Source organism: Montipora foliosa, chromosome 3 (assembly GCF_036669935.1).
Source record: "Montipora foliosa isolate CH-2021 chromosome 3, ASM3666993v2, whole genome shotgun sequence".
NCBI classification, from domain to species: Eukaryota; Metazoa; Cnidaria; class Anthozoa; order Scleractinia; family Acroporidae; genus Montipora; species Montipora foliosa.
Window position 1 is genome coordinate 9,807,430 of NC_090871.1, and position 14,442 is coordinate 9,821,871.

The window sequence follows — 14,442 nt, forward strand, 5'->3', positions numbered from 1 at the left end:
TCGAATTACATCAGTGGCTAGAGAAATCTACCTACACGAAGCATGCCTTACAATCTTTGCTAGGAAAATTGTCATATGTTTCTGCTTGCGTCCGCCCGGGTCGTGTTTACATGTGTCGTTTGCTCAATGCCTTGCGTGATACAACTTCTCGACGTTCTGCGCGGCGGATAACTGACGACATGCGTGCAAATATTGCGTGGTGGATTTATCTTTTGCAGCATTACAATGGCGTATCTGTCATCCCATCCAATGTCACGATCTCAAATCCTTATCTTTTTGCCCGCGATGCCTGCCTGTCAGGTTGTGGCGCGGTATGTTTCGGCGAGTACTTCAAGCGCTGTTTTCCTCCTGCCATTTTGGCTTTAACATTGCACATCAATGTATTGGAACTTTTGACTGTTGTTGTGACGGTTAAACTCTGGGCCACTAGTCTTCAAGGTCTAAACGTTGAACTTTATTCTGACAACACTGCCTGCATCGCTGCCATTAACAACAAATCATCGTCAAATGTTCACATGCAGTGTTGTTTACGCGAACTCTGGCTGATCCTTTCTGTTCATATTTCTTTAGTTCTTCATCACGTGCCAAGCAAAGAGAACTCTCTTGCTGATTCGCTCAGCCGCTACAACTCGGATTTTTCCGCTAGACAATTTGTTGACAATTATGCGGCCACCCATGAACTCGTAGAGATATCTCTCCAAGACACTTTATTCAGTTTTTTCCTTCTCTAATGTATCTTTTGTCTTTTTCTTTTGCAGATCGCTCTCAAATGTTAATTGATTGCGCGTATCTTGTCCAGCGATTTGCCTTTCAAGAATCGACGAAACGCAATATGCGTAGCCAGTTGCGAGCCTATCTAAGTTTTTGCGCTCATTATCAGTTTAGTCCTTTTCCTGTATCCAAAAACGTTTTCTTAGCTTATCTAGTTTTTCTTTCCCAATCATTAGCGTCGTATCAGTCACTCCTCAATTATACCAATATTTTGAAGCACATCAACTACGCTTTAGGCGCCGATGTGTCTTTCATGTCCGATTACGATTGTTCTCTCACACAGCGAGGATTAAGGCGCGTAATGGGTGATCGTGTTTATCACAAATCTCCTATCACTGTAGACATTTTATTACGCATTTTTCAGTCATTTCAGCCACGCAATGTTTTTCATGCCTGCATGCGTGCAGCTTTTCTGGTCGCATTTTTCTCATTTCTTAGAATCTCCAATTTGGTTCCGTACACTTTGTCTGAAGTTCATTCTAGCACCAGTTTCTTCCTTCGTCGTAGGGATATAACTTTCACCGCCTCTGGTGCTTATCTTAAAGTTTTTAGGACAAAGACCATTCAGTTCAAGCAAAGGATCTTGGAGATCCCACTTCCAGTTATCCCCAACTCCATTTTGTGTCCGGTAACCGCGCTCACGTCTTATTTCAAGCTGGTTCCTGCGGCTTCCGATTCTCCCGTTTTCTTAGCACCACACCGTTCTAGTTTCGTCCCCGTTTTAGCCCGGCATTTCAATTTGTTTCTCAAGCGTTGTGTTTCGTTTATTGGCAAAGATCCATCGCATTTTTCCTCGCGCAGTTTCAGAAAAGGGGGTGCCACGTTCGCTTTCAATTGCTTCGCTCCCACCGAGTTTATTAAGGCTCAAGGAGATTGGAAAAGTGACGCTTACTTAGTTTATCTCACTTTATCGTCTTCCAAAAAACTCGCCCTTTTGCGCGCCATCACCACTAAACTGGCCAATCGCTACTGAATTCATCAATAGCGTCGCAATTTTTATTCATATTAATTAATCTTATTCACTTCAATTATTCGGGTTTGGGGTTTTAATTTCTGGTTCGCTCGCTTTTTTCTGGTTAATAAAGATCCAGAAACGTTTGCCCCATCCTAGTCTCAAGTCTTGTCTTTAGTTGATAGTATTAATTTGTTTGTTTTGACTTGTCAAAAGGTTTAATTAAGATTGTAGAATATCAGCTGTAAATTTGGTATCTGTTACCTCGCGCATGAATCAATCTTTGTCTATTTTACCTTTAAATTTTGTGAACTTTGTACTAAGCTATCATTCTGTAATCGAGTGAGCAGTCTTTCCCCTCCCCCCCATCCCACGGGGGGGGGTTTTAATTTCTGGTTCGCTCGCTTTTTTCTGGTTAATAAAGATCCAGAAACGTTTGCCCCATCCTAGTCTCAAGTCTTGTCTTTAGTTGATAGTATTAATTAAACCAAAACCATAGTAAAACTGCTCTAATTGACACATGTAATATAATTATGTTAACTTGCCCAGAAAGATTCAAAAGTCACTTAGTTATCTAGGATGTTGAGTGACTTGTCTTTAAACATGAATGATGCTAAGTTTCATTTATTCATTCATTCACTTACTCACTCTCTTACTCACTAACCTGTGATCAGGCATACTTTTCTTTAGAGAAGGTGCGAAAAGGTACGCCTGATACAATTTCTTATTGAGTCGTCTGCCACCACCTGTCAAGATTGATGTTATCTTGTGTCATGCTATAAATTTGAGCCAATTAGATTTTATCAGAAATTACCTGCACGTTGCGATTCAAAGGAAGACGACGAATTAAAACAAAATAGAACTCTACCCGTCACTATCCATACAATCAAACCTACTAGTATTTCTGGAAATCCCGCTTGACATTTGGTGCGGTTTTTCTGTTTAAACCATCAAGGAACAAAGAATTTCAAGATCACAGAATCACAGAAAAAGCCCAATCCTTCATGTTATCGGGCATAATCAACAGCACAATATATTTTATTTAAACTCAAATATTTAAGTCAAAGATGTCAACAAAAGATTGTAACATCTCCGAGGAAAATGGACTTTGAGAAATTATAGTTTTCCAGCAGCAGCAGCCACTCAACTATTATTTTGTAAGTGTCGATAAACCATGGATGCATGCATTGTTCAGTGCTTCCGTAAACAATGTTGATTTCTCTGTCAAGCTCAGTTGATTCCTGATTGTGGCAGCACTATAAGTTCTTTGGATTGAGAAACATTTCCAAGTCAGTGGAAAAGGAACAATGCATTTTTTTATGGAACGTTCGGGACTGTAAAAAAACATTATTGCCAAATCTCGTAAGATACAACTATATTGTCAGACTAACCATTCTTCGGATGCATTAATTCCCTCTGTTCTCCCTTTCAACATTTTTGAAAACAAAATCTAAAGTCGAAGCAACAGCAGCTGTAAACAGAGCCTAAACATCATTCCTGTTTAAATCCTTCTCGGCAGCATAATATGATCAGATGTTAATCAATTTTACTAAAGTATAATTTGCATATTTATCTATTAATTCTCGTATTTTTAACTTAAGAATGCGCATCTGATCATAGTCATGTTAGGAGGCGCACTAAAAATGAATAAATTATTATTATTGTTGTTATTATTATTATTATTATTATTATTATTATTATTATTATTATTATTATTATTATTATTGCAGTTCTGTAACCAATCGGAGCGAGGCTCCAAGAGCTCTATTGTTTTTCGGCCAATCAGAGTAAAGTCCAGATTTTGGACTAAGGGCAGACGACTCGTGAAGAAATTGTATCAGTCATATCTTTTTGCACCTCATCTCTAAAGAAAAGTACGCCTGATTGCAGGTTACTTAATCACTGGCTCGTTTGCTAGCTATCTCTCTCTCACAAACACACATGTACACGCACAAATACCCGTTCATAAACCTTACTCATATTCAAAACTGACCAATTGGACCTCAGAGGGTTGGATCTAGGGAAAAGTGACGTCATTCACCCAATAGCCTAAAATTTCATTATGTAAATGCAATTTATCATGTATGCAAAACACGAGTTTAAAAATCTGAAAGTCCAAAACTCCCGTGCTGCATATTAATTCAGTCACGTACACACGCATTGCATTCTTAAAGCTAGTGAATCTTTGATGCCATTTTCTCCTTGATCCAGCTCTCTCAAGATTTTAAAGTTAGTAATGGCCAACCATTAACTAGGAAAATTCCAGTGAAAATAAACTAGTGTCTTTTTGAAATTATAAGGCTTAAAACTTGGCTCACTTTGTGTTTCGTTTGAAATTCATTTTTAAAAATATTTGATTTTCTGATCATAGCACCACTTTAAAGTGCTGCTACAACCAAAAAAACAATTCTTCTTTTTCTTTGGATTTCAAAACTATGTTAACTAAACACTAAGTGACCCAAGTTCTGATTTTAAAGAGACACCTGTTTATTTTAACTGGAATCTTGTTATTTATTGATCCGCCATTACTAACCTTAAAATCTTGAGAGAGCTGGGTCAAGGAGAAAATGACGTCAAAGACTCACTAGTTTAAGAATGCAATACTTGTGAATGCTGCTGAATTAATATGCAGCACAGGAGTTTTGGGCTTTCAGATTTTCAAACCAGTGTCTTGCATATATAATAAGTTGCATTTACACACTGAAATTTTAAGCTACATGTAGTGAGTAAATGATGTCATTTTCCCTAGATCCAACCCTCCAATCAGTCAGGTCAGTTTTGGATGTGAGTAATGGTGGACCGTGAAATCCAAAACTTACACTCAAAACTCAAAAGCTCAAAATTTTGCCAGTCAAGTGTTCAGCAAACACGCTTTCAAAATCTGAAGAAAAAGGAAGTAGCACTTGAAAGTTAAAGACTGCAACCAGTTTAGAAATCAGTGCCTGTCAGACACTGCAAATAACACAACTCCAAACTGAATCGGCAGCCTTTTAATTGTTATAAGAAAGGAACCAACAAGCAAAATTCCAGAAGAAGTCATCTGTGATTTCAGCTACAAATGACTTTATATACGTACCAACTACTGATACAAGCTCAATCCCCAAAGATATGGCTGGGCGCATGAGGCAAGCCATGTTTATCTTTGCCAATCAGGCACCAGTTTTTTAGCCTCCCACACAGACATTCTTGTGACTTGTCAAGGAAAAGATTGCCTTCACGAGTCACAAGAATATCTCCGAAGGAGGCTACCAGTTGTTCAAAGGCTGTATAAATTTATCCAGTGGATAAGTCAATATCCAGAGTATAAAAAATGTAATTTGTGGTAATTTAAAATTAGCATATTAAATTGCTATTTTGCCAGCACGCATCAGAAGCCTGGTGAGCTGTGTTAGGTGTGCAGTGTTTTGTGGGATTTAGGTTTGCAGTTTGTGGGTGTTCTATGGCCAGCCTTCCCCACATAAAGTTGTTGCTTTTGGTTTTATATTGTTACGATGGTCACTAGAATACTATTTTATTTCCTTCCTATTGTTTTTGGATCCTTCTTTTAGTAAGAATAATTATTGTATATAATGCATTTAGTACTTAAAGTAGGATACCCTACAACCCCAATGGTTGCACCATTTCTTTGGTCAGGGGCATAAATTCCCAATTTTTTCCACCAGCTGGTTTTTAGGGGTTCTCGTGTCCGGTTATGGCACGGTGGATTGGCTGGCCAACACACCTAATTATTATTGTTGTGTTGTCCGGTTGAGAAGTGGAGGCAAAATTACTTCATGTCAAACGTTGGCCAACATTTTTTTACATATCTTGTTAGGAGGAAGTGTGGCCCAGTGGTTGGGGCACTTTCCTTGAGATCTGGTGATCCCGGCTTCAAGACATGCTCTGGCCACTGGTTGAATTTGCTCTCAGCTGCACAAGTTTGTAAATACCCAAATAGCTTGCCTTCGGCCAGATGGGATTTGTAACAGTTGTTGTTGAATGTTCTGTTATGTTGTGGTTGTGTTCATTGACCCTGAAAAGCCCCTCTGGGAAGTGGTCAATTAAGTATGCAAGGTGAAACCATGTATGTATGTATGTAGGTACCAGTATGTAACTAGATGTGCTTATTGTGCAATAAGGGGGGCAAATACTGCAATCGGTCGAAGTCACTCAGAGGAGGCTAGGTTCATAAGCACGCCTGGTGCACTGATGCCTGATGAACAACCCATCGTCCACCCTGAATTTGCTCTGAATTCACTATTATCGTTAATTTTGGACACTGTGGGACTTCGGGAAATGGTCATAATTGTTTGAAAAGAAAACCCAAGTGTATTGACATAGGACTTGAACCTGGGAATGTTGATTAATTTAACCCATCACCTAACCGCTTGACCACCACACAAGCTGCTAAGGGACAATACACTGTATTTTATGCCTAATTAATATAACTTAGGCCTAATTACTCTTCAGCAATATTATTCTATGGGAGACTTCCATAAATCATTTTTGAGAAAGTGGTGGCTTGATCTTCAGTGGTGAAGCAGTTCCTATAGAGTTGAAACTCCTGTTTCAAATCCTTTCCACGGGTGACTTATCCACTGGGTAAAGTTATCCGGTCTTTGAAAAAATGGGGTAAGAAATTTACCAGCCCAAACCAAGCAGGAAGCATAAATTTGCAGACATTATTGTTAGACGACGAAACGATATATGCAATGAATCATGTATTGAACTGCGGATATGAAATCATGAGAAGCTATGATCCTCACAGCAATTGCTAAATCAGACTGCGTTCATAACTGTGAGGATCATAGCTTCACTTGATTGTTAGAGCAACTGTTGAAATGGCATACCATATTTACTCGATTAAACGCAGCCCTGACCCTCAAATAAACGCTGCAGATGGAAGGAAAAGTACCAATAAACGCCATGCTCAAATAAACACAGCACCCAATCAGAAGAATGGGGCGTTTATTTGAGTATTGTGAGAAAGTACAAGTTTAATTCTCTGAATGTTGACAACAAGCCAAACAATTAAGATTCTAACTCAGCAAAAATGCAAGACATTAGAACTTTTAACATGTTTCTGTTCAAATGATCTGTACCTTAATAATTGCTGCCAGTGACTTAAGAAATATGATTTTGAAATAAATGCCGGCCTCGAATAAACGCCACATTGGACACACTCAAAATTTAATAAACACCGCTGCGTTTAATCAAATAAATACGGCATGTGAATAGAAGTTGAAAGTGAAAATTTAAAGATCTTCAATGAAACGCATTGAATCAGCAAGTAACTGGTCAAGATGTGCTTGTGTTCAAATTCTACCAACTGAGTCCTGCTTCATACGTGACTTTAGAGATGACATCCTTAGAAAATAAAAACTCAAATCTATTCATGTTGTGTCCTTTGATAAAAGGATTAGCAACTTGTCACTTAGAATTGTTGAAGAGTTTATCCTAATTACAAAGAATTATTTTAATATGTTTAGTGGTGGATAAAAAATGAACATACCACACCCTTTAAATAGGCCTTGTGTCAAGCTTTTTGCAACTAAGAGGTCTGTGAGTGACCTACAAATAAAAAAGCAGTGAGCAAACCAACTAGGCACTTTTAGACTCCTGCACAAATAACAAAAAGTGACATTACAATGGGGTTAAAATTGAAGCCTTTGAAATAATAATCAGGGCTGCTGCCCTGTTGTGGGCAACCAAATTTCTGAACAAGTAGCCCAAACGGGCACCTGACTTATCACAAGGTGATTCATCCTCCTTTCTTGTAAATCTGATCCCAGCTGGAGATTAAACAATGAAAAAAATGACATGATCAGAGGGAACAGCAGCTAAACAAGGGTAATTTCTTCTTGCCTTGTGTTGAGAAACACAATCAGCTTCACAGTCAACATTGTCAATTTCTTACCGTTAGAAAAGGATTCAACGTTCAGGACTACTAAGAATTACTATTGTTTTTAGATTCCTTTTACTTTCTTTTTAAACTGAAGACTTCTTGTTGTTGTTGTAACTTCACAAGCCTTTATCCCCCAAATACAATCAGAATGATTTTGTTATTTTGGTTAAGAATGATAGTATATCTTTGCATTTCGGCTTTCAGAATTATATTGTATGTCAATTATTGACATCCTTCTGTTGGTTTGTTCGTGGTCTTAATTCGGATATACCGGTATGCACAAAATTCCAGGATAAAGAAACTGGGGAATACAACCATTGGAGAAAGAAGTAACATTGCCTTAAATCATATTCAAAGTCGATTGAAAGGTAAATTCAAGGGTAAGTTTATGAGAGCGGATTAAAAATGAGGCTTATCTTTTTGATTTTCTGTTTCCATGGACTGGATGTGACAGAAACTCGTGATTATCAATTTCAATCGATTAAATTGACTAATCAATCGAGACAAATATCGACTACCATCGAGTTTTATCGATTAATGGATTAGCTTTTCAATGATCAATTTCCTTAGAAAGAGAAAAAATACCTTTGCAATGCCAAGGTTGCATGTACATGCTTCATATATTTTGAGAAGTATACAATACAATACAAGAGTATATTTCTCTTCCTAAGCTTGAGGGAATTTAGTGGGCTAAAACAGGGGCACCCAACGATAATCTTGCATGAAATATGTGTTCGGGAGAGTCAAACTGTTCTACAAATTTCGGTTTTACGTTGCAAACAGCTACAAATAGGGAGGTTAAGCAAGCACGTTTTTGAAACGCGGACAGCAACCGGAAGAGAAAATTTCGCGTGCCAGGACAGTGGTGTCTCCCAGATTTTTATACTAATCATCTCTAATGGAGTAAAGATACTTGATAATGTGAATGTGATTGTGTGACGATAAGTTAAAAGGGAAAACAGGTCACTTTCAGTTGCCGTCCGCGTCTCAAAAACGCTCTTGCTTTAAAGCTCCCTAATCTCTTTACTAAAACGTCACTTAAAAGATTCTGCAACCAAGGAAGAGTAGTCCCTTACGTTTTTGGAAGGGATATTTTACAATTTTCGGCATTGTAATTACAAGTCTTCTCGGATAAGGACTGTAAACTGGAGGTCCCGTCTCATAACCCTTGTTTGGAAATGAAATAGTATGGGACGTTAAAGAACCCACTCACTGTTCAGTAAGAGTAGGGGACGTAGTTCCCGGTGTTGTGGTCTAACCTTATCTGGACGGGGGCATCTTTCACTTCCATAAAATTAATTGTAAACTGCGTAACAAGCAGTCTGGCTAAAGTCCCCCACAAAGTACTGTAAATTAGGGGCAACCCTAAAACCTGGAATCCGGAATCCGGAATCCGGAATCCGGAATCCGGAATCACAGGTCATTGTTTTACCAATACACAGAGTAAAAACTATCCTAAACATTCATAAAAGCTACCCTTGGGCCTAAAAACGTTTGTTTAGGCCTAATTAGGCCTAAGGTTAGCTTTTATGAATGTTTAGGATAGTTTTTACTCTGTGTAATGGTAAAACAATCACCTGTGATTCCGGATTCCAGGTTTTAGGGTTGCCCGTAAATTAGCCCTGAAAAGCCCCATGGTGAGAGACTAAAAGCCCAACTTCACTTAAAAGGTCACCTAGCAGTTTCGGATGATCAAAAAATGGTTCCCTGGAAGGTAACGTTCAGCTAGCAATTTCTGAAATGAAGATTTCATTCCCCATAATTTTCGGACACTTCAATTTTCAGCTAAGATATATATCCTAACAGATCAAAGTCGTCTAGGTGATAAAAACATCTGTATTCTATCGACAGTCTTTATACATTACAAGAAGCCTAGAAATGTCTCTCAAAGGCTTTTGACTTAATTTGCTCGTTAGGAGCCCTTGCCGAATTTAAAAGAGCGCGCGATCATGTTTCAACCATTCACACATTAATTTTCCTGTAAGTTTTGAAAATTCTCTGCCTAGAAAAGATTTACAACTGTTCCAGTAGCTGTTGAGACAAAGGTTTTTTTGTTCTGCGGTTGGCACAATTCAAATATCAACAGTAAATATCGCTATAATACATGTGCATACGTGCTTACCTTCACTTCTCGTTCGCGAATTTCAATTACTTGATCTCATCCCCGGTTACAGGTAATGGTTGTTAGCAAGCTCTATCTGCCTTCCGTTATATTCCACTTTCACTGGTTATTAAGAGTAAAAACAATTAAGCTTAACTAACTTGACAGTGGTAAAAAAGCCACCTTAATAAAGTCGATGATTTTGGCGCGAATTTTAATATTTGTCCTCACTTTCACTAAATCAAACCCATTTTTAAAAGAAAATTACTCACCACCTATTCAATCCAAGAAATCTTGCACAAATCCACGTCACCCTGCCAAAACAGTTTTTACTCGGAGAAAGCAAATCGAAACTGAAACTGAAACTCCCGCCGAAATAACGGATTTAACGGCATCAGATCCGACTCCATTCGCCATGAGAATCGCCGGGAGAGACTGGAATCGATCCTAGTTGTTTATTCATATTACCAGGCCTGCTCATTCGGATTCAGCTTGCTTTCTTCCGCTGACTTTCTAGCGGTGTTGTGTTACAAAGACGCTATTTACAAAGGTTTGGTTTGTATGGAAACTCAACGGTTTTGTTTCAAACGGCATAAAATGTAATGATTGACTTGCCCTGTTGCCGCGATGTATTCTCTGTTGTTTGCCGGCGTCTCAGACCGTTTTGAAGCTTTTTCGGCGTGCTAGCCCTAATTTGGTGTACCATTGCTGCGTAGCCTGCGTAGCTGGCGGGATAATTTTATTGCAGGATTATTTAAACTCGCGGGAATACATCGATGGTTGCTTCGTTGTTTTGGTCCCTAGTGAAAATTTCAAATTTACTAGTCCCCATACCAGTCGCGACCTTCTCGCGCTAAAACCATCAACTCGTGAGTAATGCACTTATAATTGGCTTTCCCGGGGGATGGTGCATTTTTGACAATTTTTTGGGTGCGCGTGGTGGGGACTTATAGGGAGCTTAAGCACGCGCGTTTTTGAGACGCGGACGGCAACCGGAAGTGAGCTGTTTTCCCTTTTAACTTGTCTTTACACAACCACATTTACATTGCTAAGTATCTTTTCTCCATTAGAAACGATTAGTGTAAAAATCTGGGAGACACCACTGCCGTGACACGCAAAAATGTTCTCTTCCAGTTGCCGTCAGCGTCTCAAAAACGCGCGTGCTTAAGCTCCCTTAATAAATAATTTTTGAGACGTGGACGGCAACCGGAAGAGAATATTTCGCATGCCAGGACAGTGGCATTCCCTCGATTTTTTTACTTATCATCTAATGGAGAAAAGATACTTGGCAATGTATATGTGGTTGTGTGAAGGCAAGTTAAAAGAACAGCTCACTTCCGGTTGCCGTCCGCATCTCAAAAACGCGTCAGACCCCAGGGATGCACCCCCGGGATTTGGTCGACGTTTTATTTATTTATTTATTTATTTATTTATTTATTTATTTATTTATTTATTTATTTATTAGACTTCCAACAAATTACAACCAATAACAACCAAATTTTTGTATACTACTTCTCCCCACCGACGCAGCACCAAACTTTATTTAGAAACTACCTCCTTCTTCCAACAAATTACAATAGCAGGACAGGTGAGAACCACGAGTCCCCTACGTTAAAATCTTATTTTACAGATTGAGTCTAAGTTCCAACTTCAGTGATTAGGTCTAAACTTTCGTTTATCTTATTGCTATAGCAATATTTAGTTCTAGAGACTGATTTAGAATGGTCAGTTTTTTAGAGGTATGGTTGGTGTGTATATCCATGAGATTACGGTTGTACAAAGCATGGCATGGTTTACGAAGGAAAAGAAACTCGGTTATTGCCGACGGTTTTGATAAATTCGTCGTGAGAGGTGAATATCATGGAATTTTTTTGCTGTATGTTCTGCTCCTTTTAGTACGTTGGATGTTTTTATGAATTCCTAGTAATTTGCACTCGCTTTAGCCACTCGCCAACGCGATTCTTTGCAGTCCGCCATGTTGGATGAATAGAGGAGAAAGACTGGTGCTAAACATTGCCTCGATCACATTCACTAGGTTCTTCCGGTGCACGCATTTTGTTGTGCATCAACAAGGATCAAGAGAGCAAAAAAATTGTCCTCTAACTTGGCCATGTGCAGGTACTTGTTAATAAATCTTTGTGACTGATGTTGTTGCCCATGCAGATTGCTGGTAATGCCGTTTCCAAGCTCCTAGATTTCAAAATTTTCTAGGGAAGCATGCCCCCAGACCCCCGTAGGGTAAAGGGGCCACAGCCGCCTATTTTACAAAACCAGCAGTTTACTAAAAAACTTATCGAAACCCCTGCACGGTGTCCCATTTGGTATCATGAACGCTGCGTCACTGATTAGTGCAAGGAGAGCAAAAAAAAATAGACATATATCTGTTATTACTGCAAAATGGAAATGAAGGTATTCTGGCTGCTAAGCCCCTGGGCAGGGCGATTTGGCGTGAATTTTATGCCCTATACCTCGGGGACTTACTAGGTTTTTTGTTATCTTGAAAACAAATCCCCGGGGGTCAACACCAGGGAAAGCCAATGATAAGTGCATAATGATCATGTCCTTGAATAGTTTGGCAATACAATGACAGGAGAACCCTTCTGGAAATACTTCCCTCTCGGAAGGGTTACATCAGGATACAATAAGTAAGAATTAAACAGATAAAATCATAAATAGATAGACAAGTGGAAATTATGTGAAATAATAAACTAGAAATAAAATTAATTATTAAAATAATAAAATAAATAAATTAACAAAATGTAAAAATATCCTTCTGGTGTGGATAGGAATTTAATCCTTAAATTCTCTTAAAGATTCAGCTTTTTTTAAATGTAAAGGCAAAGAGTTCCATTATTTCGCTACTCTTAAGAAATAAGAAAATAAAATATTAGTTCTTGCGTATCTAATTTTGAATTGGTAATTAGCGTGGCTGAGATTATACTTAGAACTGTCAGCTCTCACAAGATAATAAGACAGATCCAAATCACATAGGCCCAACAGTCCCAACAAGCACTTGAAACGGAAAACTACATGTAAGTCCATACAATTGTCCTCGAGGCCAAGGAAAGAAGGCTCAGTTTCTGAAGTCCCTCTCCACAAGGCTGTCCTTTATAATCAGTTTTGCAGCTCTTCGCTGGACTCTTTCAATTGTGTCAATCAAAAACTGTTGATGTGGAAACCAGACCTGGCAGGCAAATTCAATATGTGGTGTAACTAGATGAATGAATAATTTGAGCAGTACATGGGACTGGGTATATAAAGTACCGCAGGTTCTCTTGATCAAACGTAGGACTACATTTGCGATGTTTACTTTGGCCACGATATGATTATGCCAGGACAGGTTGTGACTTATTAACAACCCTAAGTCTTTTTCTTCCGTTAACAATAGAATACGCTCGGTTCCAAGGCTGTAAGAGGTATCTTACAGAAGTATCTTATTGTTAGTGATGAAGTATTGTTTACATTTCTCACTTAGTGTTAACCTTCATACCACAGGTTTCACTCCACTGATTATAAGCTTGATAAGTCTTGTTGCAGTATGTCTCTGTCCAAATGACCTCGTAAAAAGTATCAGGAGATAACTCTGATCCGGTGTCATTAATATAAATAAGAATAAAATAGGACCGATTATGGAGCCTTGTGGGACGCCGACAGATACATATTTCCAATCGGAGATGCCGTCGAGGGACCCTCAGCGCCGTCTGTGTGTGAGGTAACTACACATCCAGTGCAGCAAAGGATTGCGAATACCTAAATACTCCAACTTGTATAGAAGCCTCTCATGTGCGGGCACTTTATCGAATGCCTTTTCCATGACAAGTTGATTAACACAGGATCTATACTTTCCCATGCTAAAACCATGCTGTGAAGGACTTAGATATGGCTCAATCAGATTAAAAATTCTAGAGTGGACACATCGCTCAAGTACCTTTGATAAAATCGGTAGGAGGTGGTGGGGACTTACTAGGTCACCCTCCTTACCGTATATAGCCCCGCTTGGTTTTTGAAGGCGAAAGAAGTAGTGCTCCTACTTGAGGTGGTCCAAGAGCTTGTGATCTTCCTATTTTGCGATTTAAGAGATTGTAGGCGCCTCAGGGTTTAGTCGCGCTTTATCGCGTGAAGGAAACCAGTGCGTTCCTAGGTTTAGCAATTGCGTAGAGAAGCCTGAAAAATTCAGGACTTAACGGGGTTTGAACCCGTGACCTCGCGATACCGGTGCGACGCTCAAGCCAACTGAGCTATGAGGCCACTTCTAAAATTAGCCAATACTAAAATTGTGACCAGCTCCCAACGTCAGTGGCTTCATAGCTCAGTTGGTTAGAGCGTCGCACCCTTATCGCGAGGTCAAGGGGTTCAAACACCGTTGAAGTCCCGAATTTTTCACGCTTCTCTACGCAATTGCTAAAATTGCGTTCATAACTGCGAGGATCATAGCTTCACTTGATTTCATATCCGCAGTTCAATATATGATTCACATATCATTTCGTTCACTCAGGAATCTGAACTTTCTGTTCCTTTCCCTTTTCTCTCCGGCATGAGGCTTTTCAACCCTTTTAGAAGAGTTTCGAAACTTTTGTAGTAAAGTTTGACGCTTTCAATTGCTCAGTGTTATAAATATATAAAGAACAAGCCCTATTCAGTACTTTGGCTAGTCTCTTCCATGCAGGCCGCCCTGTGCCGGCATTTGCCTGTTCCGACCTTCCCCGACCATAGCCAGTCGCTCGTCCCCAAATT

The 14,442-nt window shown here is 39.2% G+C and overlaps 3 protein-coding genes across 8 annotated transcripts in view; 2 read left to right on the forward strand and 1 right to left on the reverse strand.

The window, feature by feature from the left end:
- The window catches only part of LOC137996692 (uncharacterized), a 1,623-nt gene extending 892 nt beyond the window's left edge, over positions 1-731 (forward strand). The window contains exon 1 of the mRNA XM_068842224.1: positions 1-731. This exon is cut by the window's left edge and continues 892 nt beyond it. Coding sequence (XP_068698325.1) covers positions 1-731 — 731 coding nt within the window.
- The window catches only part of LOC137996693 (uncharacterized), a 3,707-nt gene extending 1,963 nt beyond the window's left edge, over positions 1-1,744 (forward strand). Inside the window, exon 2 of the mRNA XM_068842225.1 lies at positions 759-1,744. Within this exon, the coding sequence (XP_068698326.1) occupies positions 759-1,744 (986 nt within the window). The remainder of the gene's footprint in view (positions 1-758) is intronic.
- Positions 1-10,117, reverse strand: part of LOC137996690 (uncharacterized) — a 25,524-nt gene extending 15,407 nt beyond the window's left edge. For 3 of the 6 annotated variants that reach the window (XR_011122346.1, XR_011122345.1, XM_068842219.1), the window contains exons 1-4: positions 9,981-10,117; positions 9,730-9,831; positions 7,215-7,273; positions 4,543-4,604 (exon numbers count right to left, since the gene is read on the reverse strand). The gene's annotated coding sequence lies outside the window, so the exon portion shown is untranslated. The remainder of the gene's footprint in view (positions 1-4,542; positions 4,605-7,214; positions 7,274-9,729; positions 9,832-9,980) is intronic. The other 3 variants (XM_068842221.1, XM_068842222.1, XM_068842220.1) reach the window with 3 other exon arrangements.
- Positions 10,118-14,442: the final 4,325 nt, after the last annotated feature.